The sequence below is a fragment of the Haemorhous mexicanus genome, chromosome 7 (assembly GCF_027477595.1).
Source record: "Haemorhous mexicanus isolate bHaeMex1 chromosome 7, bHaeMex1.pri, whole genome shotgun sequence".
Lineage (NCBI taxonomy): Eukaryota > Metazoa > Chordata > Aves > Passeriformes > Fringillidae > Haemorhous > Haemorhous mexicanus.
This window is the reverse complement of record NC_082347.1, coordinates 40434770-40461499: the sequence shown is the minus strand read 5'-3', so window position 1 is coordinate 40461499 and position 26730 is coordinate 40434770. Positions and strand designations below refer to the sequence as shown.

Genomic DNA, 26730 nt, shown 5'->3' with positions numbered 1-26730 from the left:
CATTGGGACTCTAAACTGCCCTGGACAGCTGTGCCAGGTCTGCACAAACCATTCCAGGAGGAAATTGCTCCCAAAATCCACCCTGAGCTCCCCTGGCCCAGCCTGAGGCCGTTGCCTCTGCTCCTGTCCCTGTTCCCTGGAGCACAGCCCGACCCCCCGGCTGTCCCCTCCTGGCAGGAGCTGTGCAGAGCCACAAGGGCCCCCTGAGCCTCCTCTGCTCCAGGCTGAGCCCCTTCCCAGCTCCCTCAGCCCCTCCTGGGCTCTGATCCCTTCCCTGGACACGCTCCAGCCCCCCAATGACTTTATTAACATTGGGGAGCCCAAAACTTAAAAATGAGATTGGAGATGTTTCAGCAGTGCCAGTACAGAGGGACAATCCCTGCCCTGGTCCTGCTCCACACCATTTTTAATACAACCCAGGTGCCATCGCCCTTCTCAGCTTGGTGGCACTCAAGGTGATCTGCTCCATGACCTTCTCTGGCACAGGATGCAAATGTGCTGGATCCCAATCAAGCCAAATGACCAAAGAGCTTCAGAAGTGAAATTATTCCTGCCAGCCCATCCAGTAATGTGCAAACAGCCTGTCCACCAAGAAACCCACGACCTAAGGCTTTGGAGCAAGGCTGGTGATTGATTATATTTCATAATCACCTTTCCCTCCCTCTAATATCTGTAATCTGTATTAGACAGGACAGGCAATTTGCAGATATTGCTTTGAACAAATACTCATTATATTTCCTTTGGTTCTTCTTCTTCTCGTTCCTCAACCATGAAATTCAGCAGCCGTCTCAAGTGACCCAAAGAAATTTAACAATATCCTTCAGCTCCTCAGAAGGCAACAATCTTAATGAGGAGCAGCAAGAATGGTTTTAAATGTGCATTTTTCATTTATTTTTTCCACTCCAAAGATAAAGAACAACTCCAACTCAAAAATATGCTTAAATTAGCACACCAGGCTATCTAAGATCAAACTTGATGATCTACCTCTGCTGCTGAAATTTCGTTGGCATTGCTGACCTCACTTTATTATAAAAATGAGTTTCAGAATAAGTTAGAAATGCAGATTTTATCAGCCTTCATCTTAAATTTAAATTCTCTGGCCACACCACCTCATTCTCCTCTCAGCATGAGGCCACACATGGACACATGGTTCCTCACCCTCAAGGAATCCTGAGGGGATGCAGCAGCCAAGAGAAGGTGGATGGAGAAGGGCTGAGGGGAAGGGCTGAACACATAATTCCCCATTTTTCCCCAAAAATATCCACCTTTGGGGATAGGGAGTATGGGATGAAGCACCACAACTTAGAAAGATGGTGGGAGGTTGATGCTGGGGAAGGAAGAGGAAATGTGACCTGGGGAAACCTTCACAATAACTGATCCTGGCATCCATCCCATAAAAATTCCTCAATCCCATCCTCTTCAAAGCACTGTGCAAATAAGAGATATTTTACACCCCAAACCCCAAAAGCTCCCCAAACCTCACAAATGAAATTCCACACTCAAAGCTCAAGATCAGTGCCAGGTGAATTCTCTTTGTCTACTGATTGGCAAGGTGAAACTGCATTTCTTAGCATATCTGGAAAACCTGGAAAAAATTAGACTTTTAGAAGAATTCCTGGTTCTAGATGCTGATTTGAAAAATAAGAATAAAACATTAAGGAGGAATCCTCAGCAAGTCTTCACGTGGAACATGCCAATGTCACAAAAAGCAAGATGGGTCCCACTGGTTCACTGGCCATCCCTGCTCCTCTCTGGAAAAAAGGAGCCAATTTTCAAGGGGAGGGATGGACTGAAAGGTTATCCTGGCAAACTGAGTGGGAATGGCTGAAAAGCAGCAGGAGCAGGGAGGGAGCTGCTGATGGAGCAGGAGATGAGGAAATGCAGAGGGAAGAACATGGGAGATCACATGGAGAATGGAGAGAGATTTCTGCCCTCCAAGTAAAGACAAAACAAGGGCTGAAAACTGCACTCTGGGGCTGAGCAAGGGGAAAGGAGCTTCTGAGTCCTGCAAAAACCAGCTGGGATCATGTCTGGACAAAGAGGTGACCTAATTTAAGATAAAAAAGCCATGAATGCTCACAAGGAGCAGAGTCTGGTTCTTCATTAACCTTTCCTTGCAGCTCCTCGTGATATTCGACCCCTCCTCTTGATTTTACTTATTTCTCCAACAAGGTTCAGAATGTTATTTATCCAGGGAAGAGGACTGGAATGAGCATGAGTTGCCTCATGTTTGTAAAGTGCCTTGAAGGTGAAAAACGCATCAGAAGGACTAATTACAATCACGGTAATGAGGGATCACGTCTGCAGGAAATTACAAGGCAGCCTGAACGCTCTGCAACGCAATTTTTGCAAATGGAAGGATCTGAATGTTTTTATCCATATTATGGATCTAATCTAGCATGATGATACAGAGCATGTTTTTATTTTTAAACAAAAATTACCATGAATTTAAGAGTAAAGGCACAGTTGCAGAAGAAGGGGGACATTTTCACACACCAAGATGAGTTCACTTTGATTCAGAAGGACAATACAGCACCAATTTATAGGAACTGAACTAATATTCAGGTGTTTGTTAAGTCAGCAAGTGAAAGCTTTCAAAATCACTTAACCTTCCCTCATTTTGAGTGCCATTTTCTTCTGAACTTCAGTCATCCATAACTTGTGCATATTTTCATTTCAAAGACAACCGTGTGACCATCACTTCCCCTGTCCTGCTTCCCTGGTTGTGTGCTCCAGATTTAACCAGCCCCTCTCCAAACTGAGGCTGGAAATAAACTGAAGCCTAAATCATTTTTGATTTGCATCAACACTCTAAACAAACTCCTTTGGTTCTTCCCACTGACTCCTGGCTGAGCAGAGATGTATTCCTAAACCAGGTCTGGGAATGCATTAAGATGGGATATTGGGAATGAGGAATTGTTCCCTGGCAGGGTGGGCAGGCCCTGGCACAGGGTGCCCAGAGCAGCTGGGGCTGCCCCTGGATCCCTGGCAGTGCCCCAGGCCAGGCTGGAGGCACCTGGGAGAGCTGATAGATGTCCTTGTGATGGGGTGGGACCAGGTGACCTTTAAAGGTCCTTCCCAACCCAAACCAGTCAGTGATTCTGCAAGCAGACACACTCTGCCTACACATCACTGCCTATAGGTACCACAGCACTGCCACTGATTCAATAACAACTTTAGCAGAATTAAATCTCCTTTGATTTTTTTTTTCACCTTCCCACCCTTGTCTGTCAGCACCATAAACACTGGAGCAGAAGCTGCTTCCACTGCACCTCCTCTAGCCTGAACAAAGCCTTTAGATGTTACTGAATATTAATATTAATAATGGATTCTGTAAATGTTCCAGAGCCTGAAAAATGAATCCTCAAATTAAATGTGATCCAGATTTAGTTCATGTACAACAGACAATAATCACATAATCCCTGTGTTCTTCCTAGCAAGGAAGTGGAGATGAACAGGGGAAAAGCAGACCATGGAATCACACCAGAATGATTTGGGTTAAAGATCATCCCCTTCCACCCCTGCCATGGCAGGGACACCTTCCCCTGTCCCAGGTGCTCCCAGCCCCAGTGTCCAGCCTGGCCTTGGGCACTGCCAGGGATCCAGGGGCAGCCCCAGCTGCTCTGGGCACCCTGGGCCAGGGCCTGCCCACCCTGCCAGGGAACAATTCCCAATTCCCAATATCCCATCTGAATCTATCCCTTGTCAGCTTAAAGCCATTCCCTGTGTCCTGTCCCTCCATGCCTTGTCCCCAGTCCCTCTCCAGCTCTCCTGGAGCTCCTTCAGGCCCTGGAAGGGGCTCTGAGCTCTCCCTGGAGCCTTCTCCTCCTCCAGGTGAAATAATCCCAGCCCTCTCAGCAGAGCAGCTTCCATTAGAACATTTGTTTCTGGCTTAAATTACTGGAATTCCTTCAAAGTTTCTGTAAAAGTCAGTTTACAAGTTCTCCTGCTGACATGGTGTCACATTATCTTTAAGGGAACACTTTCAGGAGTGTACTGAAAATCTATTGTACTGCACATGCACAGTAAAAAAGGGAGAAAGGGGAAAAGATTCTTTCCATTTTTGCCAGTCTAACTTGGTTCCTCTCCAGCCAAGACCTCTGCCTAAGAGAAAAAGCACCCATGTTTTGTTTCTAGTGCCTCTTAGAAACCTCACTGTGCCAGAAACATCTCTGTTTGGAATTCCCAACTGTCCAGTTGTTCCTTCAGAGGAACAATGAGAACTTGGATTATGGAACTCAGTTTCTTGAGTGGAGAGAGCCCTGAGCTCCAGAGGCCCAGGAGTGCACAGAATCACTAATGTTGGAAAAGACTTCTGAGATCATCAACCATCACCTTGTTAAACAATAAACCCCATCCTCAGGTGTCAAATCCATGCGCTTTTTAAACAATTCCAGGGGTGGGGACTCCACCACTGCCCAGGGCAGCCTGTTCCTCTGCTTGCCAAGCCTTTCCATGAAGAAACTTTTCCTAACATCCAACCTAAACTTGCCCTGATCCAACTTGAGGCTATTTCCTGAACTACCTGGCTTTTCCTTCGTGCAGCTGCACCTCAACACCTCCAACATCACAGAAAACCAACCTAAAACTGGAGATTTTCCCACCATTTTCAAAGAAATAGGGACTGTGTGTCACAACCCTCTGAAAAATTCAGCTGTTTGCTCCAGAGCCAATTTATTCAGGTGAGGACAGCACGGCTGTGGCCCAGGATCCTGATAAATGAAATCTGTATTCTTGAAGGTCAATAACTCCCAATCTGCTGCCTCACAGATTTCTTGCCTTGGAAGCTTTCCCAGCTTTGCCCAGGACATGGCAAGTCTTCTGGAGAAATGAGTTGTACAGGGAGCTCCTACACAGGATTTGTACCAGGTACAACTCATTAATGGGAGAAACAATTTATCTGCAGAGGGGACCAGGGAGAGAGGCTGCTGATACTGGAAGGAAAATGCTTCTTTTATACTCAGGGGGTAAGAAAAATGTGCAGAGCCTAAATTTAGTTGTGTAGACATGAGCTGCAAATTGTTATGGGCAAGACTTTGCAGATGCAGGAGATCTGTTTTAGGGAAAACCCGGAGATTTCATTTATTTTTCAAGCTGGATTGCTTGTTGGCCAGAAAGAACTACAGCATCCAATTTAGTTTTTGAGGTTAATAGCAGCAAAGGAGGATCTCAGGGTATTTCTGAGCTCCTGCAGAGTTAATGGTCAGGAGCAGTGAGATAGTCTGGGATAAGAATATTATGGTGCCATGTTCTGACGTGTGAGGGACTTCCTAAGCTGGTTAAATTTCAGGCAGTGTTAATGAACCAGCATGAAGGTTTAATATTTTAAATAAAATGCTAAACCTCAGCATTTCTCTATTGTCAGCACTGCATTCAAAATACAGCCAGGTTGGAAACTCTAGAAATAAATAAATATATTCATTTGGAACAGGGTCAGACTCTGTATCCTCCCTCTCCCAAGACTCTCTGTCCTTCCCAGCTCTCAGGACAGCACCAGGGCTGAGCTGGCCACCAGCCTCACACAGATTTTTGGCAGACAGGTGAATTTCTCCACTCACTTGTTAAGATGGAAGAAAAAGCCAGTTGATGTCATCCTATGAGCCAGAAAAAAAGGCTTTATAAGCCAAAGCATGGCATTTGCTGTATAATTTCAGATATTTTCTGTTCTGTGGCTGCTGTAAGCAGTAAAAGCTTTTTCTTGGAGGAGGAGGGGAAAAAGGAGGAGCAGAAACAAATGAGCAGTGTGCATTTGTTTGGTTTTTTCCTCCTCAGAACCAACACCTTCAATTTATGGAGGAGCAGAGGAAAACCTGTCCTGATTTATGAGCAGCAGCATCACCAGCAAACCTGAGCCTGTGGCTGGTCCCACATTTCAGGAGGCAGGAACAGGAATGCTGCTGCTTCCCTTGTGGCTCCACAAACAAACCTGGTTTAAAACAAGACCTCATCTTTGCCAGGGAGCATTCCCTGGATTCAGGAGCTCATCAGCATTGATTCCATCAGCTCCTTCCCACAGGAATGAATGTCACCCCTTCCCCCAACCCTTGAGTCCCATCACTATTTCCCTTCTCACCTTGGCACATTCTAACCCAAGAATTTCCAGCGAAGTCCCTGCATTGAGGGCTTTGTTGGAAATCACAAAGCTTCAGGAAAGCACAGAGAGAGCAGCTCAAAGGATGGTCAGATGCTGGGATAAACTGAGGATCAGGATTTTAAGGGCAAAAGCCAAGAGAGTTGGAGAGGAGATGGGAAAGTGCAGTGCAGTGAAGAATGATCCAGAAGAGAAGAAGATCCCTATATCATGGAAACAAGTTTCCTTTTGGAAAGAAGGAGCTTAGAAAAGGAATGAAGAGCATAACTAATCAGGAATTTAATCCAAAAAGTAGAACAAGTGCAAAATGCAAAAGCTAGTTCTGGGAAATGCTCCTTCCTTAAAGGAGAAAGTTGTACTTCAGCTTTGTAAAAGGTTGGTTTAAGGACCAAAAGTCAAAAACAGGTAAAAAACCAAACTTCCTTTAAAATTAAAAATAGAAATAATTTTTAAAATAGGATTAAAAATAGAAATCAAAATGAGGAACCCTAAATGGATTTGGAACTCCCAGTACCAGGGATACTCTGCTGAGGGCCAGCATTTTGCTCTCAGCCCACATGAGGTGCCCCATTCCTGCCTTCAGGGCAAGTTCAGGCTCCTTTTTCCTCACTTACAAATTTCTCAGGCACTTCTGGGCCAGCAGTGAAGTGTTCACTCCATCCCAGCCTGTGTGGGGAGGATTAAATCTAAATTCACCTGCCATAAATGCCAATATTTAAGGGATAAGCCTCATGGCTGGCTTTCAATAGACAAGAAAACTGTGAATTCCCCTGGGAAATTACTCTGCCAAGAGAAAGGGATCCTGACTTTTGAGAGGCTGACCTACACCATCCTTTAAAAAACAAAAAGCCAATGTTTTAAACCCAATTTTAGGATATCCCTTTGCTCCATTTCCTCTACACAATGTTTCTAAGTCCCACATCTCCCTCCCCTTCCAAATCCACAGCTTCCCATCAGGCAAACAAGGGGAGCTGAAGGATTCTCTCAGCTCTTTAACTGCCAGAAAAAGTCCTCCAAATTACATGCATCACTTTTTTATTTACTCCATGGCATCATAGGCCCATTTATTTACCCTTAAGAGATGAGTTATAAATGTACCATTGATTTCTTTTGACTGTTTTTTTTTTTGCAGTATCATTATCTGTAAGTGCTTCCTGAAGGCTGGGAGAGGCAGGCTGGGAGAGGCACAGGCTCACAACTGGAAAACAAAACTCCTGAGCTTCTGGAAAAGCCTGGAGTGTCTGCACAGCTGCCCAGGGCTGGTGACCTCCTGCTGACACCTCCTGATAACTTAACAGGATGGGAAATCAAACAAGTGGGATCTGGATGAGCTGCCAGGCAGGGACCCAGCTGGGTGATAATGGCACAAAAAAGGCAAAAATTGGTTTGGGCATGGGTTCTGTGTCCCAAAAATGCACAGCAAAGGCTGGTTCAGGTGTGCTACTGATCCTGGAGAGCTAAAGCAGCTGCTGGGCTACATTTGCAAACTGCTCAAAGAATGCAAGAAGTTGATTTAACTTAATGTCAGAATGTCCCAAATGAGAGGATTACCTTCCATCTACACTGGAAACCTCCACTTGGAGCTTCCTGACATTTGCAAAATCACACAAGATGAATATTCTCAGTGTATATTGATTTTTTTATTTCCCTTTTCATGGAGTAATGTGAAAAATTATTACCAGCTTGAGTGACCAGAAAATGAGAGAAGGAATATGTGTAAGTAGGAAAGAGCACTTTGGAAATAAACCATCTCCTCACAGACACAGAAACCACACAGGAGTCCTGGCACTTGAGTTCTGCACAGAACTGGTGTCCAGCAGAACAATTCCCAGTGCCTGGACACCAGAAAGGACCAACAGGAAGAAATAAAGACAGACAAAATTAAACCAACAAAATGAAATAAAACAAAATAGAACCAACAAAATAAAAACAGGCAACTCCTGGTTTTCCTTCCAGACAGGAATGTAAGATTAAAACAAGATTTAGAATCAGCTGTGACCCTCATTCAAATGAGATTCTTCTCATTCACCCAGGAAAAACCTTTTGGGCAGCAGGAACTGTCACCTCCAGCAGCCCCAGCCCCAAACAGCCACTTGTGCACCCCTCCAGAATTATATTTTCACAAGTCCCAGTCCAGAATTACAATTTTTACCCCAATCCAGAACTACAACTTTTAGCATCACTCATTAACAACTTTTAAGTCTTGCATTAAGATAAGCTATAAAATTTGACTTTCTAAGCAACATTTCTAACAAAATAATAGAAATGAGAGTTCCTATCAAATTTATTCTAGGATTTTAATCTGATTCTGCTAAAAACACACCTGGAAAGGATGGGCTGGCTGGATAATATTCCAATTCTACCAAAAAACACCACTTTTGTTTACTTTTAAACCCCAAGTCTGCACTTCTGAAATGTTCTAAGAGATTCCTACTTCCACACTTGAATATTTCGTGCCTGAAATACCCAAACACTGATCCATCCCTGTCTCCCACATTAACCCCCTTCCTCTCCAACACCAAGCAAGGCCAAATGCAATTTCCTTCTGCATTAAAAGATGCAATTGCAATGAAATATCCTCATCCCAGGATATTTATGATATCAACCACAGACATCCAGGCCCCGAGGGAATTATTTTTGTGTACATGAGGAAAAACAAGGGGAGCTGAAGGATTCTCTCAGCTCTTGTAACTGCCAGAAAAAGTCCTCCAAATTACATGCATCACTTTTTTATTTACTCCATGGCATCATATGCCCATATATTTACCCTTAAGAGATGAGTTATAAATGTACCATTGATTTCTCTTGACTTTTTTTTTTTGGTAATATCATTATCTGTAAGTGCTTCCTGAAGGTCACTGGATGCAAACTATGTTTACTATTAAATTTATAAGTTTGAGAGAAAAGCAATGAAATACATTTGCACTTTTTTTCCTCCCTTTTTACCTTGCCCTTGTCAAAGTAATGGATAATTTCTTGATAGAGCTGATCTTTCAGCTGTCCTTGAGTAGCAGCTTGGTATCCATCCCGCTGGGTAAGATGTGCTGCACATGCTTCTTCTGACCACTAAATCACACAAAAAAAAAGGGAAAAGTGAAAGCAAATCCAAAGCTATGAGTTCTGAAGTGAATTAAAAGAGAGAGGTTTTCTTTAAAGGAGTGGCACTGCAGTTAATGCACCAACAAAGGGTTTTTTCACAGCTGTGCCCTTTGCTTCCTTGGGCACAAGGAGCATTTATTTGGATGCTGTAATTGGAGGCTAATTGCATCCATCAGCTGGAGGGAGCTTCTGGAGGTGGCCTCCTCTCCTCGGTGAGTTTGATGAGAGTGACCTTGGCCTGCTGATGGGTACAACCTGCTGGGGACACAATGAACACTTCCCTTTGTGTGGGAGAAACCCTGGGGCCCAGATCCATCAACACAAAGGTGATGCCTCAGGTTTGGCTTTTCTATTTTTCAGGTTCTGTGCTGCTTTAGTGAGTGGGTCTGGGTTCATATCAGGGGATGGTGAGCTCTGTGCACAGAGCAGGGAGACAAAACAATTCCTGCTCCAGCTGGGCACCAAGGACAAATGAGCCAAATCTCAGCCCAGGAGCACAAACCCCGTGGGCTGGAGAGAGAAAAACAAGCAGGGTGGGAGTGCCTGGGCTAAAGCTGGGCTGGGACAATGAACTGCAAGGTGCAAATGGAGCAGAGCTGATCCCAGGGAGAGACCCCGTGCCCGGCCGTGCATTTTGGGGCCATTTTGGGTCATCTTGGGTGCAGCCCTGGCTGGGCTCTGGTGCTGCCCAAGGTGCATCCACGGAGGAGATCCTTGGAATCAATCCCTGCTTCATTCTTTAGCTCTGTCCAGCCTCTGCTCTAGGGCAGCCTGCACAGGGCATCAAAGAAAGGGCTGCAGACAAGGAAATGGGATGGCTCCAACTCACTGAGGATCTTTGGAGGCAGGGAAAGCATAATTAACTTTATTCAGTCTGTCTGCACTTAGCAGCTCTGGCTCTTCCAGCAAGTGCCTGATGGATCAAATGTAAGATGTCAATCACAGGAACCATGGAACAGTTTGGGTTGGAAGGGAGCTTAAAGCTCATCCCATCCCACCCCTGCCATGGCAGGGACACCTTCCACTCTCCCAGGCTGCTCTAAACCCCATTCAGCCTGGTCTTGGACACTTCCAGGGATCCAGGGGCAGCCACAGCTTCTCTGAGCAACTCCCACATTCACTTCCAGAATTACTGCTACTTTACCTCCTAGATCTTATTAATTTTCACCCAATCACTTCTTGATTTGGCCAAAATATTTGTGTTTGGGTCATGCAGACACCTCTGACAGCTCTGTTCTGAACTCTGTTTCTGAGTAACACAAACCTGCTGGAGCCTGCAATGTGATGGAATTTTTTTCAGCATGCTAAGAGCTGCTATCTTCTGTTAGTTTTGAACACCTCAATTCTGAGAAAAAGGGTTGAAAACACAACAAAAAGATCTTTTCTTGAGTGTGCTTCGTCAGCTTGCAGTAATTTGGCCTCTCTCCCTCCACAGACTGAGCCTTCTTGCAGATTTAAAGGTGAAATTCTCACCCACTCTCAGTCCTGCCCTCGATGTGATCCCATTAAAATCCCTGGGATGAAATACCTGCCCGTGATGAGTGTCATTGAAAATCCTGTCCTGAGGCTTGACAGAAAAACTCAATTGCTCAGTTACACACCCCCAGCACTGCTGCTCCTCAGGCAACACTGAACTCCTCCCTCCACTCAGGGCTGCAGGAGCAGGGACTGAGCCAGAGATTGATACACTTTGATAATAAAGTAATTCCAGCCTCTAATGAAATTATACTTACAAACAAACATCCACTCAGGGATGAAAACCTGTGACAAATTCATCCCTGGCATTTGCTATCGATTTGCATTAGAAGGAGAGAAAAATGGGTATTTCTTCCCATGGAGTTCTTCCACTGAATTCAAAGGAGCACATTTAGTGAGACACTCACCTGCTCTCTGAACACATCCCCTAAGAAAAGCCACAGCTGGCTAAACTCTGATTTCAGGTCACAGGAAGGAAATTGTCTAACAAGTGCAGGCCATGCCAGGTGAAGTTTGAGTGAGGTTTTATGGCATGGTTTATTCCATCATTTATTCAGGAGCACAGCCCCCATGGAAGGGAATGAATCCTTCATCCTGTCTAAAAGGTTCATCCACGTGAAGTAGGCACAGTGCTTTTGCACTCCAGATGAATCTTAGAGATGTTTCCTCGTGTAATAACCCTCTAATGATTTTAAAATACAGTAAATACATTTCAGAGAGTCTTAATTTAAATTGCACATGTACACTCTGCATCATTTTCAGTCTTTTTATGGCTTGGATGCAGTTTACTCAGCTCTGAAGCACGAATAATTCTCAGTGCACGGATCAGAAGGATCTCATTTAACACCTTCCCCTTTTCAACTTTTCAAAATAGATATTTGACACTCACACTCTGCTGGGGATTGCTGAAATTAAAGCCAGGGTTGCCAAGAACAGTTGGCTGCTGAGGATGAGCTCCATTTCCTGGATGAAGAGGGGCACCATGAGCACAGCAGGGTGCAATCCCACCATCCCAGGCTGCTGGGGGTGGGAAGGGACCTTAAAGCCCATCTGGTTCCATCTCCTGCCATTGGAAGGGAAACTTTCCCTGGACCAGGAGGCTGCAATACACTGGAGTGAGCAGGACATCAAGGGGAAAATGAAATTCTCATTTATTCTGTCCCTGACTCTCTGCCCCTGGGGGGGGGGGTCATGTCCTTGAGGGGGGTGGACAGAGATCCAGCACTCCCTGAGGAAGAAGGATTTCACTGCTGGTTCTGAAATGTGAGGAAGACAAACAGGACTAACTCAAACTCCTCCAAAACCTCTTATTTTTATCACATTGAGCTTTTTACTTTTCCCATTAACTCCTTTTCAAAATTAAAACACAAACCTAGGAATTCAGTGATGATTCAGCTGTATTAAATGTGATTTCATGACACAAGTGTCTGCTGGCAAGAGCAGCACCTTCCTAAGTGATACCCAGGAGAGCAAAGTGGGTACCTGCTGCCACATTTGTGACATGAACACCTAAAAAAGCTGCATGTTAGAGACAAAATCTTCTCTCCAGAATGTTTTCAGGAGATTAATGCTTCTGAAGTACAGCTTCACTCCATTTCTGGCTGGCACTGGGTAGTGTTAAACACTCAAATGCTTTATCTCAGGCACTTTCTGCAGGTAACATGTTATTTGTGCATATTGCAGGCTACACCAAACACTCCTTGAAGAGGAGCAATATTGTTGTGCCTCTCCAAATGTGCTATAAACTGGGTAGCACTGCATTAAAATTATATGCACCTTTGAAAGGCATGACCTTGGAAAGAAGGCCATTTGAATCTCCCTGCAATTTTCTGAGATCAGTTCCAGACACCCAAGAGCACTCGAGCAGGGGCTCCAGCACAGCTTGCACAAAAGATCTGTGGAGAGCTCATTTACTAAAATATCTGCTCAGAGGCTTTCACATATTGTACAGTCTGGATATTTGCAATTTGGATTTTGTGGGGCTGACCTGACCACATTCCCTTCACTCCAGCTGCACCTCTGCCATCCAGTGAAGTGCTGCTCTCCTCTGGGGATGAAAAAAGAACCCAGAGCTTCATCAGCTTCAAGGGCAGCTCTTCTGAGTGCCAAACACCCCCCTGGCCGGCTGCTGCTGGCATTTCCCAGACCTGGGATGTGCTTTGGGGTTTACCTTGAGGAGCTTTGCGTGCAGGAGTAAGGTGTAGGCAGCCTCTGTGTAGTTGTCACACTCCTTGTGCAGGTCACACAGCTTGTACAGGTACCTGCCAGCAAAACAAACAATGGCTCTTAAAAAGAGGGGCTTTAAGATGTCACTCAATCATTTATTTTGAAGATTACAAGGGTTCAAGTCTATCTTCAAACAAGTAAGTATTTGTGGGATTGGTTAAAGTTCCCATTTCTGTGTGCAGACAACATTTAGGACCATGTGCATTTCCACTGTGCTGTTTTTAAGGGACACTCAGGGAATCAAGGGATCATTAAGGTTGGAAAAGTCCTCCAAGATCTTTGGGTCCAATCTTTGGCCATGAGCACGACTTGTGGTGAGTAACAAATCCAATGCAGATGTTGTGCAAGACAGAGCACTTTTACAGTTCAGCTATGGGGACAGGAATAAGTTTCATTATTTACCTTCAATATCATCACACCTCACTCAATTCTCTTCATTTGTTTGATGATTTTTACACTGACAATTAAAAAAATCCCCACAAAACTATTAAAAATTGAATTTTGAAAAAGCCAGTGAAAATCCTTTCAAGTTTCATATTCATGAGTTTGTTAACAGAAATTGGAGAGAATTTGGCTGGGGGTTTGACAGTGAGAGGTAATTTGTCTTTAGGGAGATGCTGAACAGGGCAGCCCTAAATAAAAAGAAATCACTTTGTGTGTTTGTCCACAATTATCAATCCTGCCATTTCCTGTTCTTTTTGCAAACTTCTAAAAGACCAATTAAAACCATGTGAACAACAGGAAGAGAGCTGACAAGTTGAAAACTCTTCCAAAAAGATAACAAGCACCTGAGAATGAATAATGAGTCACATTTAGATACCTAAAATAGCAGTACAAACACAAACTTCATCACTTGAGCACAACAGTGTAAGCAACAGCCAGCCAAAGCACAAATGGGGGGCTGTGAACCTTGAGGTTTACACAAAGCACAGTATTTCCATGTTTACACGGAAATAATGGTCTGAAAAGAGATTTTGAAAGCTTTAAGTTTAAAATAAGTATCAGTCAGGTATTATTTCACAGTTGTTTTTTATTCCAAGTCACATATTTTGTACCTCACCAGGAGGTAACATCATTTCTTTGCTCAGCTTATTTGTTTTCTTCACCAGCAGAAGAATTCTGGCTCCTGAGTATTTCAGTGCTCATTGTAATGGAACCGAAGGACTTGGAGAAAGGGGACAGAGATAATCTCCTGACTTTCACTTCCAGCACTCTGTTCTCAGTGCAGATAAGCTCTTGAATTACTTCAGGTTCAGCCAAGGTGTGATTTTTCATTACTCCTCTCCTCCAGCCCCCAAGTGACTGCTTAATATGAACTTAATTTCCCCAATTACAGAGCCTGCGTCAGGCAGTTTGTCACCAGTCATGTTTACAAACCTTATGTACATCTCTTCCCTCTCGATCTCCTTGTAGAAATTCTGAAAAACAACATAATTTGGTTACAAAGTCTTTGATTTCACACTTTGGAATGTACACAGAACACGCTCCAAATTAAAAATTCATAATTGCATAACGTCAGCCTCCAAACTGCAAAATGAAATTTGCCTCCAGTGATGGAACACAAGTCATTTAACTCAGAAAATCAAATGCTGGGATGTTTCATGTTGCAATGTTTTAGAGCTTCTGTCTCATTGCAAAGGTTGAGAATTTTCAAGAACAATACTGGTAGAAATGTGCTGCTGGCATTTGCAAGTCACACATCATTAACCATTTTCAACTGGAAATTTTCTAACATACAACAAACCCAAAATTTTTAAGCAACAGTTGTTCTATGGATTGAAAACTCTGAACCTTAGTCCAGCAATACATCATCTGCTCTTGGATTCTAACAGTTTCCTTGGAAATTCAAAGTTAGATTAGTGTTATTTGTCTGGTTTCATATGTCACACATGAGCATCACTCTCCTCTGAGTGCCTCCAGCCTTGAGATAAACTGGTTAACAGTGCAAATATTGTAAATGCAAAATATGATAACTGGGGGAGAGATTCAAGGCATTTCTGAATCTAATTTCAAGTTTGCCTCCAAAATTTAAAATGTATCTAAGAAAACAAAATACCAAGCAAGTCCTTCTTCACTGAATTAAATATACTTCAATGCTAAATTAAAGAAGTTTGAGGAGGCACTAAAGGAGCACCAACCCGGTACTAAAAGAGGGGTAAATCCAACACAAAAGGGATCCCTTAGAAGAGAACTGGAATGCAAGACAGAATCCCCATTTCAGAGAGGATTGGTGGGTTATTCCAGTATTTCAGCTGATATAATTGCTTATCAGTTTTGGGTTCCATTCAGAAAACAAACTGCCAAGGCCACCACTGCCCCATGAACCCAGGTGCCACATCCATATAGATTTTAAATCCCTCCAGGGATGGGGACTCCATCTGGGAAACTGTGCCAGGGCTGCACAAACTTTTCCAGGAGGAAATTGTTCCCAAAATCCACCCTGAGCTCCCCTGGCCCAGCCTGAGGCCGTTCCCTCTGCTCCTGTCCCTGTTCCCTGGAGCACAGCCCGACCCCCCGGCTGTCCCCTCCTGGCAGGAGCTGTGCAGAGCCACAAGGGCCCCCTGAGCCTCCTTTGCTCCAGGCTGAGCCCCTTCCCAGCTCCCTCAGCCCCTCCTGGGGCTCCAGCCCTTTCCCAGCAGCAGTGGCATAAATGCAGATCAAACCCTCCCAGTTAAAGCACCGTCAGTGCCGATAAATTTAATCCCAGGAAAAGCTCAGGATCAATGAAGTCCCAATTAGGAACTCTGTGAGACCTCACGTGGGAATTGTGCCGAGTTTCAGCCGTGGGTTGGATTTTTGCAAAGGCATGAATTTCACTTCAGGTACCTGGAGAATGATGAAAAGGCTGAGTGGGCCCTGGAGGGAAAATGGGAGTGGAAAATCAAGCTCAGGTTTGGAATCACGGCGAGCGAAAGCGACGGAAAATTCCGCCCTGCGCCGCTTCCCAGGATCCCAGCAGCTCCACAGGCCCGTGCTTGGAGTCTCACAGTGACTGCACCTGACAGCAGCAAATCACCCACAAAATCTGTCCTCTGCCAATGCCTCCACATTCAGCTGCCCAAGGCCAGCAGCAGGAGATGCTGCTGGGAGACACCTGGAGAGAACAAACTCCCAAGGGTTCCTCTCCCCACGGGGATGGCGACAGCTCCTGGGAGGCTCTGAGTGCTCTGATGAAGGGAAGGAGAAACAACTTCACCTTCCCAAGGGAATTTTCCCAGTTTGACACAGTGTGTGGTGACTGTGATGTGCTGTTTCCCATCCTGCTTGGAGACCTGGCAGGATTTTCCAGCAGGGTTCTGCTCAGGAGGACGCCGTGACCTTTCTGCAGGCAGCCCAACAGCACTTGCTGCATCACCAGCCTGTGACAACTCTCCAAGTCCCTCCTCTTTGCCCATTTCCCAAACATTCTGATGCTTTCTGATGTGCAGAGAGGAAAAACAAACTAAAAATAAATGCCCAATTTCGGATTTGATGCCTCCATCTCCTCTCCTGCTCCAGTGGGCACCGTTTTGTTCATGGCTGATGAGAAGGGGCAGTGTAAATGCTGCACTGCACCAGGCCAGGACTGCATTAAGTGCAAAATAAAAAAGCTAAAAACTACATTATATGCAAAAAAAAAAAAAAAAAGCTGCAAACTATTTACTCTGCTCTTTCCTGAACAAAATCCATCAGCCAGATCACATAAATGATAAACACAGGCTGTGCCTCATGTATTTTAGCAAAATCAAAGCTTTGATGATGACATGGGGAGGAAAGCTTGGAATTCTCAGAGGCAAACAGTGGAAGAATCATATTTAGTTCATGTTATTTTGGGGTCTCTGAAAGCTATTTTTCATGGGTGCTGAGTTTTGGGTTGCAAAATCTCATTTTCTAAATCTCCACCAAAGTTCATTATGTGTGTGAGTACAACTGGAACAATTATTGCTTCCAACTCCAGCCCAAATGGACCAAGATTTGTGTATGGGGTGGACACTCCAAAACTTCAGGATCCAAGAGGAGGAAATTTCCCATCAGTGAGGAAAACAAGCCAAGCTTTTCCTGCTGTGAATCAAATAGTACCTCCAACTCCTCCAAATAATTTGAATAAAGGGGCTGAGCAGAGAGCAGAATATAAATGGGGTGGCAAATCCATGGGAATTTTGGGAGTAAATGGCAGAGAACTCCAACATTCTGTATGTCAAGTGGTTTTCAGCACAGAGCTGTTTATACACCAACTGTAAATGTCAATGAACAGGCCCTGTAACATTTCTGCTTAAATCTTTCTGTAGAAACAATTAAAGAAGGGATAATCCATGTTTTCACAGATTTGCCTTTACCAAAATAAGAAAAAAATAGGAAAAAACCTAAAGCATTCCAAATTTCCCCAAGAATCCCAACAGACACTCTGCTTGACACAAGCCTTTTGTTAAAAAAGCAGGATTCTGAGGGTAATGGGGGTTTGGGTGATTTTGTGGTAATTTTCTAGTGCTTTTATGTTGGTTTTGTAGTGATTTTTGGGTGATTTTATCATCATTTTGTGTGGATTTTTGGTGGTTTTGCGGTAGTTTTGTGGTGGGTTTTTGAGTGATGTGGTGGTGAATTTGTGGTGATTTTTGGTGGTTTTGTGGTAGTTTTGTGGTGGGGTTTTAGGTGATTTGGTGGTGGTTATGTGGTGATTTTTGGTGGTTTTGCGGGGACTCCGTGGTGATTATTGGTGATTTTGTGGAGATTTTTTGGGTGATGTTGGGTGATTTTGTGGTGATTTCGCAGTGGTTTTGTGGTGATTTTGTGGTGGTTTCATGGCAAATTTGTGGTGATGTTGCAGTGATTTGTGGTGATTTTGTGGTGATTCTCTAGTGGTTTCATAGTGGATTTGTGTCAATTTTGTGGTGATTTTGCAGTGATTTGTTGTGATTTTGCGGTAATTTGTGGTGATTTTGTGGTGATTTTGCAGTGATTCCTGGTGATTCATGGTGGTTTTGTGGTGATTTGGTGGTGATTTGTGGTGGTTTGTGGTGATTTGTGGTGATTTGTGGTGATTTGTGGTGATTTGTGGAGGTTTTGTGATGATTTGTGGTGGTTTTGTGGTGGTTTGTGGTGATTTGTGGTGGTTTTATGGTGTTTTGTGGTGCTTTTGTGGTGGTTTGTGGTGCTTTTGTGGTGGTTTGTGGTGATTTGTGGTGATTTGTGGTGGTTTTATGGTGTTTTGTGGAGGTTTTGTGGTGGTTTGTGGTGCTTTTGAGGTGATTTGTGGTGGTTTTGTGGTGATTTGTGGTGGTTTGTGATGGTTTGTGGTGGTTTTGTGGTGGTTTGTGGTGATTTTGTGGTGATCTGTGGATGTTTTGTGGTGATTTGTTGTGGTTCTGTGGTGATTTGTGGCGATTTTGTGGCGATTTGTGGAGGTTTTGTGGTGGTTTGTGGTGATTTGTGGTGGTTTGTGGTGATTTGTGGTGATTTGTGGTGATTTGTGGTGATTTGTGGTGGTTTTGTGGAGGTTTTGTGGAGGTTTGTGGTGGTTTTGCTGCTCACCAGCACGTTGACGGTGCAGCTCATGCGGTTCTCCTTGTTCTCGTCGTGCATGATGGTCCTGTAGTCCAGCAGCCTCTCCATCAGCCTCACCACCAGCTTCACAAAGGTCTCCCCACTCTTGGCCAGGTATTTGTGCTTCCTGCAGTGCTCCAAGAGACTGAAAAACCAATTAAGTTCGCCTTGTTAATCACACGCAGAGAAAAACCTTGACTCAGGTGCAGTTTTAAATATTGCTCATCGTTAACAGATTTTAATTATTTCTGGGCTACAAAGTTCATTGTAGTCTAATTGCTCTCTCTCCTGACTTCCCCGTGACATAAATTTTGCTGCTGATCAACACTTACATTTTGTCAAATAACACTTTGTACTGCTCATCTCCACGGCCTCCCTCCACTTCGTGATCCAGTTTGGTGATGATCTCGTTTTCGAACTGTAATTAAACAAAGCAAGCGTAAATAATCAGCTGGCAAATATTTCACTTTATTACTGTAGCCTCAATGCCTCACAGATTGGTTGGGTGCCTCGGTGAGACGTTTAGCCCCTGGTTTAAAGGCTGACTGACTTTTAGAGTTTGCAGTCTCTGGTTTTTAGACTCTCCACGACGATCTCCTGCCCTACAAGGACTTCTTTGGTTAAAGGAATCATTGGTCGTGCTGTTAAATGAAGTGTAAATATTTGCATTATGGAAAACTAAAGAAGGAGATTAATGACAGGAATTGAGGGCAGGGAGAAAGGAGACAGAATGTCCCCAGCAGCAGAACTGAACACAAAAATACTGGAAGCTCTCAGAGAGGAAAGGCAACACCTGAGGCTGGAGAACCCTGCTGGGTGCACCCCCAGCATCCCTGACACCCCTTTTCAGCACACAGACACTGACTGCAGGACACAGCCTGATCAAGCTGTTAATAAACCCTGCAGAAGGGAAGGGAGTCGTTTCAAACAACTGGGCAATATCAAAAGGATGCAAACCTAAGTGGCCAACAGAATATGTTTTAAATACAAACTGGTAATTCCCTGGATTTTTTATGATTACAGAGGGTTTTAGCTCTTGCTGCTAGGAATGGATGTGAACTGTTAGTGGAGGAAGGCTCACCCCAGGCCTGCTGCTCTGCCATGAATCAGTGAAGTCACCTAATTCCTAATTCTTCATTAAGTAAGCACAGACAGCCACAGGATTAAAGACAGAGATCTCAGCAGGAGAGGCTGGGCAAGCTGGGAGCCCTTGGCAGAGGAATGGGAGCCCAGTGCTCCCAGTGGGAGTTGGGTGACACAACACTTGTCACCAGGTTTTTTCACTGTCACTTCCTTAAGCCACCCCCAAGGATGCTGAGGAGAAGCAAAGGGCCCCGGCACAAGAACAATGAGTACCAACATTTTGTAAATGTCAAGAGATGTACTTTGTATCTGCAGGTGATATTAACAGCACATAATGTACCCGTGGAGAAAGAATGCATTGTCTGAATCATTAAAATATTCTGGGTTGGAAGGGACCCACAGGGATCATCCAGTGCAGCTCCTGGCCCTGCACTGACACCCCAAAAACCCCACTGAGGGCATTGTCCAAAGGCTCCTGGAGCTCTGGCAGCCTCGGGGCATTGCCCATTCCCTGGACAGTGCCAGCACCCTCTGGGGATGAGCCTTTTCCTGAGATCCAAGCAGACCCTCCCCTGACACAGCTCCAGCTGCTCCCTCAGGTCCTGCCCCTGGTCAAAGTGAATACAATGAACCCATTATAAAAATAATGACAGAAGATGAGAAAAGGCAGGAAAATGCATCCACCCCCTCCCAGAGCCAAACATGCTCCCACAGTCCCAGAGTTGAGTAAAACACTGAAACAACACAATGATGAAACAGAGAAGTCACAAAAACCTTTTTCCCTAATGAGCCCAGAATAAAATTGACTTTTTAACCCAATGTGAAAAATGACACTTGCTGCCAGCCCCAGCCCTGCAGGTGATGTATTTTTTAGGAAGAGATTACTCAGATAGAGAAGAGCAATTACATTTGTCATGCAGGATCTCCAGGATCTTCCCACTATCAGTTTTACTTAAACCTCTGTAAATCCATGCTTTGTTGGGCCATTTCCCCTAACAGCCTCTTGGGCTGAACAGAGCCAGACTTGTGGCATTTTGGGGGTTTTAAGGATCATTAACAAGATCTTTGCTCTTCAGTCATTCCTGGTATTTCTCACGGAGTCACTGTGATGCTGATCATCTGAGCCAAATGAATAAATGTTATTTCACATCAGTTACAATTCCTTCAGTGGTCTTTCCATGGAGGAAGGTTTTAGCAATACCAGCTGAGGTTTATGGAGCTTTGGAGGTTTATCACTTCCCATGATAGGAGCAGGAATGTGACCCTGGAGCTGCACAAGCCAATGCCTCTGGGACACTGCACCTAACAGCTGTTTTTGATAAACTCCATTTTTCCTTTTCTCTCTCTTTTTTTCCCTAATGCACTGAGTTTTTATAAATGCATTACATTTAATTTAATGCATAAATAAGCCAGCAATTACTGTGATGGGATTTAGTCTCAAATGAAGAAGTGCCAAATCTCCAATGTATCCATTAGAGCCAATGCCACTTGCTGAGGCTCTTTCTGGAGGCTTAGGGAGCCACACTCACATCCTCCTGTTGACACTGAAAGCTTGAGGGGTGATACCAGGAAGATTACAGGACATTTTTATCCACTTTTCCTTGCAGCTGATCAAGATCTCAGCCTCTCTTTAGGATGAGAGTTTGAAGTTGAGCAAAGAGCACCTCCAGTGCTTCCTCTGTCTGTGACAATCTCCCACCTGGAGCAAATAAATCAGGGTGAGCCATCTCATGTCCACTCAACTGATCACTTCTGGGCTTGGGTTTACCTCAAGGAAGGCTGAATTTGTAGCACTGGCTGACAAGTTAATTTTGCTGTAGATGAGGAGGACTTCCAGCCCTCCAAGCTGCTATAAATTCATTTTGATGTGGGCTAATAATAATTTGCCATATAAAATTCAAGTGACAGATCACACCAGCAGAAATTAGTTCTAATGCAGAAATGGCACCCAAGTACAGCAAAACTTTGCTCAGAGGTTTCTGTGAAAGTTGGTGGTTATTCCCAAAGGTTTCATCTGTTTTCTTTCCTATTTTTCCACAGCATTCCAGCTGGGAACCAGATCTGGAGCCATTCAAAATGATGAGATCACCTTGGAGGCCACTGCATTACCTTTCTCCCTTGCTCCCCAGGTGGAGTCAGAGAGGATTACTGATGTTTTCCAAAAGGCCAGAAACCAAAAAAACTTACACATTTACACTTCAACTGTAGGTAATTAAAAAATATTCCTTATTGAAACCAATCCTTTGTGAGGGATTAGTTATTTGGATTTCAGTGTTCAGTGGGATCCTGTGAAGGAACTGGGAGAGTCATTTACTTGAGTCCTATCTGCAAATGCACAGCACAGGGAAAGGGAGGTTAACCCAGGGCTCAGGTGGCAAAAAAACTTAATAAGGAGTTATAGGTTCTGAAAGCCAAGAGAGATTCTGATGAACTGAGGGTAACTTCTGACTAGGGGGAATTAAATCCAGCTGAAATTCACCAATAACCAGCACATGAAAATCACAATGCTGGTGTGACTGTTTGGTGGCACTGAGATTTATTGTTAAATGTCAGAAATGGGCTCAACTCCAAACAAGCAGAACGTGGCATCAGCAGTGACACAGGTCCAGAAAAGGTGAGTTAAGATTTATGCCAAGAGTGCTGGTAGGAAATGAGGAATGAAGATATAGCTGGGAGCAACAGACATCAACACCAGGAGCTCTCCATGCTCCAAATTCCACATTCCAGCTGAGGGGCTGTTCCACCTGAACTTTCCCTCCTGTTGGCACCACGGGATCCATCCCACTCACCTGGGCAGGCCCTGAACAATCAAACCAATTCTCTTTCATCACTCTGTGGCTCTGACAAATTCCCTTTGATCTGGAGGCTCTGCTCCTGAAACTGGCCAAGGGAGAAGCCAAGGGGAGGAGGAGGAGGTGTTTCCTTCCACAGAGAAGCTTCAGTCCCACACTGTTTTTAGGATGGGATTCCTGCTTTGAGGTACAGGCTACTTTGAAGTCTTATAAAGGCTTCAAAGCACCTTCAGAGGGAGAGGACAAAATGGGCAACTCCAGCTTTTAATTCAGTCAGCCTTATTACAGTTCAGTAAAAACAAGGGGTATTTATCTTGTTCTGTCTCTAAATACACTGGGAGAAGAAAAAAAAATCAACTCTTCTCTCTGCTCCTGGTTTTACCAGGCAAACCCAAATCCTGCTGAAATGAAAACCACCACAGGGAAAGCTGCCTGTTTATCACACAAACCATCACAGCATCGGAGGCCTGCAAAAAACTGCAGTTCCTCCCCCACAAATCATGAGGTTGATACATCTGCTGGAGAAGTGGAGCCAACCTAAACCCTTGTTGATGTGACTAATAAGGTTAGATAATTGGATTTCTGGCAGATTAGTTTAGCAGCAGCCAACCATGCCATTTGGAAGTTCTCTCTGGAAGCAGTGCTGGACAAGGATAATTGGTACTTGCATCTAAAGGATATAAAGCAGCACATTACATCGACCCATTAAGCATCAAAGCTTGCCTAGGTACTGGTAATATTAAAACAAAAAATAGATTTTATCTATTTCTATCACTTTCACACAAAAGAGACAAAAAAAATGAGTGAGGAATCTACAGACCAGGCATCCCCACTTCAGTTCCCAAGGAAACCACAGACCAAGATCTCATGGAAGGTTTTTCCAGGTACACAAAGGGCCAGAAAGTGACTGAAAAAACCAATTTACCAAGGTGAACACGAAAAAAGTCTCCCCCTTGAATGGAGAAAACGTGTCCTGGACTGCAGCAGCAAGAGCACGGCCAGAGCAGCAACAGGACTACTGCACTTGTTGGACCATGGCTGGAATTCCATGTCTGGCTCTGATCCACCAGCTGAGAGAGACCCTGGCAAGCTGGAGATGGTCTAAAGGAGGGCAGAGTGCTGCAGAACCTGCAGTGGTTGAAGGAATTGGGTTTGCTCAGCCCAGAGAAAATCCAGCTCAAACATTCCAACACCTAAAAGGTGCTGAGAGAGGAGATGGAAGCAGAAACAGGCACAAGCTGACCCAAGGGAATTCCATCAGGAAATAAAAAGCAGCAAGTCTGAATCATAGAATCCTGGGATGGCTGGGGTTGGAAGGGACCTTTTATCACCCCAAACCCCCTGCCACAGGCAAGGACACCTTCCAAAGGCCAGGATTAAACACTGGAATAGCTCACCCAGAGAAATGCTCAAACAACTCCCACTGGAAATACTCCAAACTGAGCTTCAGGTGGTCCCAGACAACCCAACCTAATGGCCAGATGAATTCCAGAGGTCCCACCCAGCCCAGACTTTCCTTCAACCTCTGCTTTTCCCAAGCCTGTGTTCTTCATTCCCCAAAGGTCAACCTGAGAAACTCAGCAAACTCAGAAGTGCATGATCAATGGAGAATTGATTATTCCTTGGAGGATGTGGCTGGTTCCTCCAAACCCATGGAAAAGGGATTTTTTTCCTGCTCCTGTCCTGTCAATGCTACATCCATAAAGAAGCTACACTGCCACAGGAAATACTATGACAAGTACAACCCCAGACATCTCTGACTTAAGGATGAGGCATTTTTCTTAAAAGGCAAAAAAACCTCCCTAAGTGAAATATTTAAGACATTCATTTATTAAAATCAGCCAGCTATTCCACACAAAGCTGGTTTCCTTCTGTCAGGAAAATTGAGGGCCATAAATTTAGCTATAAAGTCACCCTCGGATTTTTCATGATCTATATAATTGTACAAATAAAAAATGACAAGCAACAAAAGAGAGCATCTGACAGGAAACTGTTTAAATGGCATCCCAGTGAGCATTTCAATCTTTACAGTAGCACTGGAGTCAAACATGAGAAAAAATGATTATGCAGTAATTGGATGAAGCCAAAACACAGTTCACAACCTCTCCACACACCATCCAGCACAAAACAAATCAAAGCAATAAAGCTGATGCCATTTCCCTCACTTAAGTCTCTCCACGCAGATTTTCATTTACTCTGCCTACAGATTTATTAAGAGCTGCTTCTCAATAGCAGTTCACAAGGAAAGTATGGAAAAGGATAAGGTTTTTCATCCAAGAAAGAAAACTGCCAATAGAAAGGGGGAAAAGCAAACAACACACATCATGCTTTATTGCAAAATTCACAAGGTCATACCCTGAACTGACAGGAATCTCACAGTGGGAAGGAGCTCCACTGGCTTAGTCCAAACCCCACCTGGCCTAACTAGTCTTAAACTCAATCCATAGGCAAAGTTTCAAGGGAAGCAATGTCAGATGAATGATCTCAGGAAACTTTCTCTCTCTCCACTTGTCTTTCAAAAGTTGAAGCTATCAGGAAAAGATGGTGTGTGTGTATTCAAGGGCTCCCCTCAGCAGGTTCAAATCAAATAGAATAAAAATGCTCCATTACTATTTGAGATTTTGCAGTGCCTGTAGAGCAAGAAGAATCACTGACAGTGTTGGATTGCTTTTTTCCTCTTCAAAATCCATAAAATGGTAAGGAAAATCAGAATTATAAGAGAGAAGAGATGATAAATCCTTACAGGTTATACTTTTGCCACATTATCAGGCTTTCTTTATGTCCAATTTATCTCAGGAACAAACTCCTTGTGTGAGTCACAGTGACAATTTAAGACATCTGTCTTTGCTCCTGTGCCATAACCAAAGGTTTCATTTACTACATGCAAATTTCTCCTTCAATAACCACTTCAAACCAACAGATGAAAACTGCACAGCCCCTGAGGAGTTGTAGGAAATAAGCAAATCCATAATTATATTATCCCTTAGAAAAATGAGAAATAACAAAACTCCTTATGTTTTGTCAAAGAAGAGCCAAATGCTCCTCACTTTAAATGTCTGCAGCTCTGTGCTTACCCTCTGGAAGCTCCTGGTGGAGTGGAACTCACACTGCATCATGTCAAAGAAGATGGGGATGGTGGCTTTCCTCAGCTCCGTTTCTGGGATCAGTGTCATTTCCAGGATTGGCCCCACCATTTCTGGGATGAACTTGATTTTATGCTGACCTTTAGGAGAAAAGATGCATTTCAGAGTGAACAACCCCTGGCTTTGGTAAAAGATGTAAAAGCTGTTTTAATATGCTTATGGAGCATACCAAAGCATGTTTTAATACCTGGCTCTACTGAAACACTTTTTTATTATTCTTATTTATTTGGTGATGATGATCACCACCATTATAATAATAATTATTAATGATTTTATTATTAAATTATTAATTTAATCATTAATAATTATTACCACAGGAGAGGAGGTATTGTCTAAATCCAAATCAAGAGGAGTAGTTGAATCAGTCGTCGAGCTGAGACTTGCCACATTTCCCACGACATATTTTCACACCCAAATTTCCAGGTTTTATTTTAAAACACAATGTGTGGCTGGCAGGGAGGGAGGCTAAAAGGCACATCACTTGTATTAACTTATTTAGACTCCTGTGTGAACAAAATGTTCTCGGTGTCAGTCTATCAAAGTGTCACCACGAGTGCAGCCTAACAGAGCCTCGAGACATGAAAGCACAGCTCAGCCAGCCCACAATATGTCTCCTTTCCTCGGAGCTGAGCTGCCTGCAAAACCTGACTGCAGATTTAGCTTCCCAAGAGGAAGCTGCTCCTCCCCCCATCCCTGCTCTGCTCCACACAGGGAAGGGAAATTAAAGCCTAACAGGAGCGTGGTGCCTAATAAATCCTGGAAAAAAGAGCAGGTTACAGTTTATATTATTGGCTCAATGGATGCAGAATGTGTGTGCTGCAAATTATCTGCTGAATAAGTCCATGGAAAAATCACCAGGATGGCTGGAGTTGGGAGTGACATTTAAGTTCATCCAGTTCCACCCCTGCCATGCAAGGACACCTTCCACTGTCCCAGGTGACTCCAGCCTGGCCTTGGACACTCCCAGCAATCCAGGGGCAGCCAGAGCTGCTCTGGGCACCCTGTGCTGCTGTCCCATCACCTCACTGGACCATGGTGCTGGAGCAGCACAGCCCTGAGAGCTCCAGGCAGAAGTTTTGGAAACACAAAGACATTTCTCCATCAGCAACAGGCTGGGATCCACTGGGAGCTCAGGACACAACTGGAGATGCTCCTCACAAATGCCCTCTTAGGGATGTTTACACCCAGGTTCACACACTGTTCCTGTGCCCAGTATAGTGCTTCAGACCAGGTTCTTTGGAGTCCAGTCCTCAGTTCCCTCCAGCTCTCAAACTCTTCCTTCCCACTGCAGTTACCAGTG

General features: G+C 44.2%; 1 protein-coding gene across 3 annotated transcripts in view; it reads right to left on the bottom strand.

Annotated features, from left to right (window-relative positions):
* DOCK1 (dedicator of cytokinesis 1) overlaps nt 1-26730 on the bottom strand; it is a 278288-nt gene that overhangs the window by 46650 nt on the left and 204908 nt on the right. For all 3 annotated transcript variants that reach the window (XM_059852216.1, XM_059852217.1, XM_059852218.1), the window contains exons 33-38: nt 25362-25510; nt 18745-18830; nt 18401-18557; nt 14270-14310; nt 12837-12927; nt 9038-9157 (exon numbers count right to left, since the gene is read on the bottom strand). In XM_059852216.1, coding sequence (XP_059708199.1) covers nt 9038-9157; nt 12837-12927; nt 14270-14310; nt 18401-18557; nt 18745-18830; nt 25362-25510 — 644 coding nt within the window. The remainder of the gene's footprint in view (nt 1-9037; nt 9158-12836; nt 12928-14269; nt 14311-18400; nt 18558-18744; nt 18831-25361; nt 25511-26730) is intronic.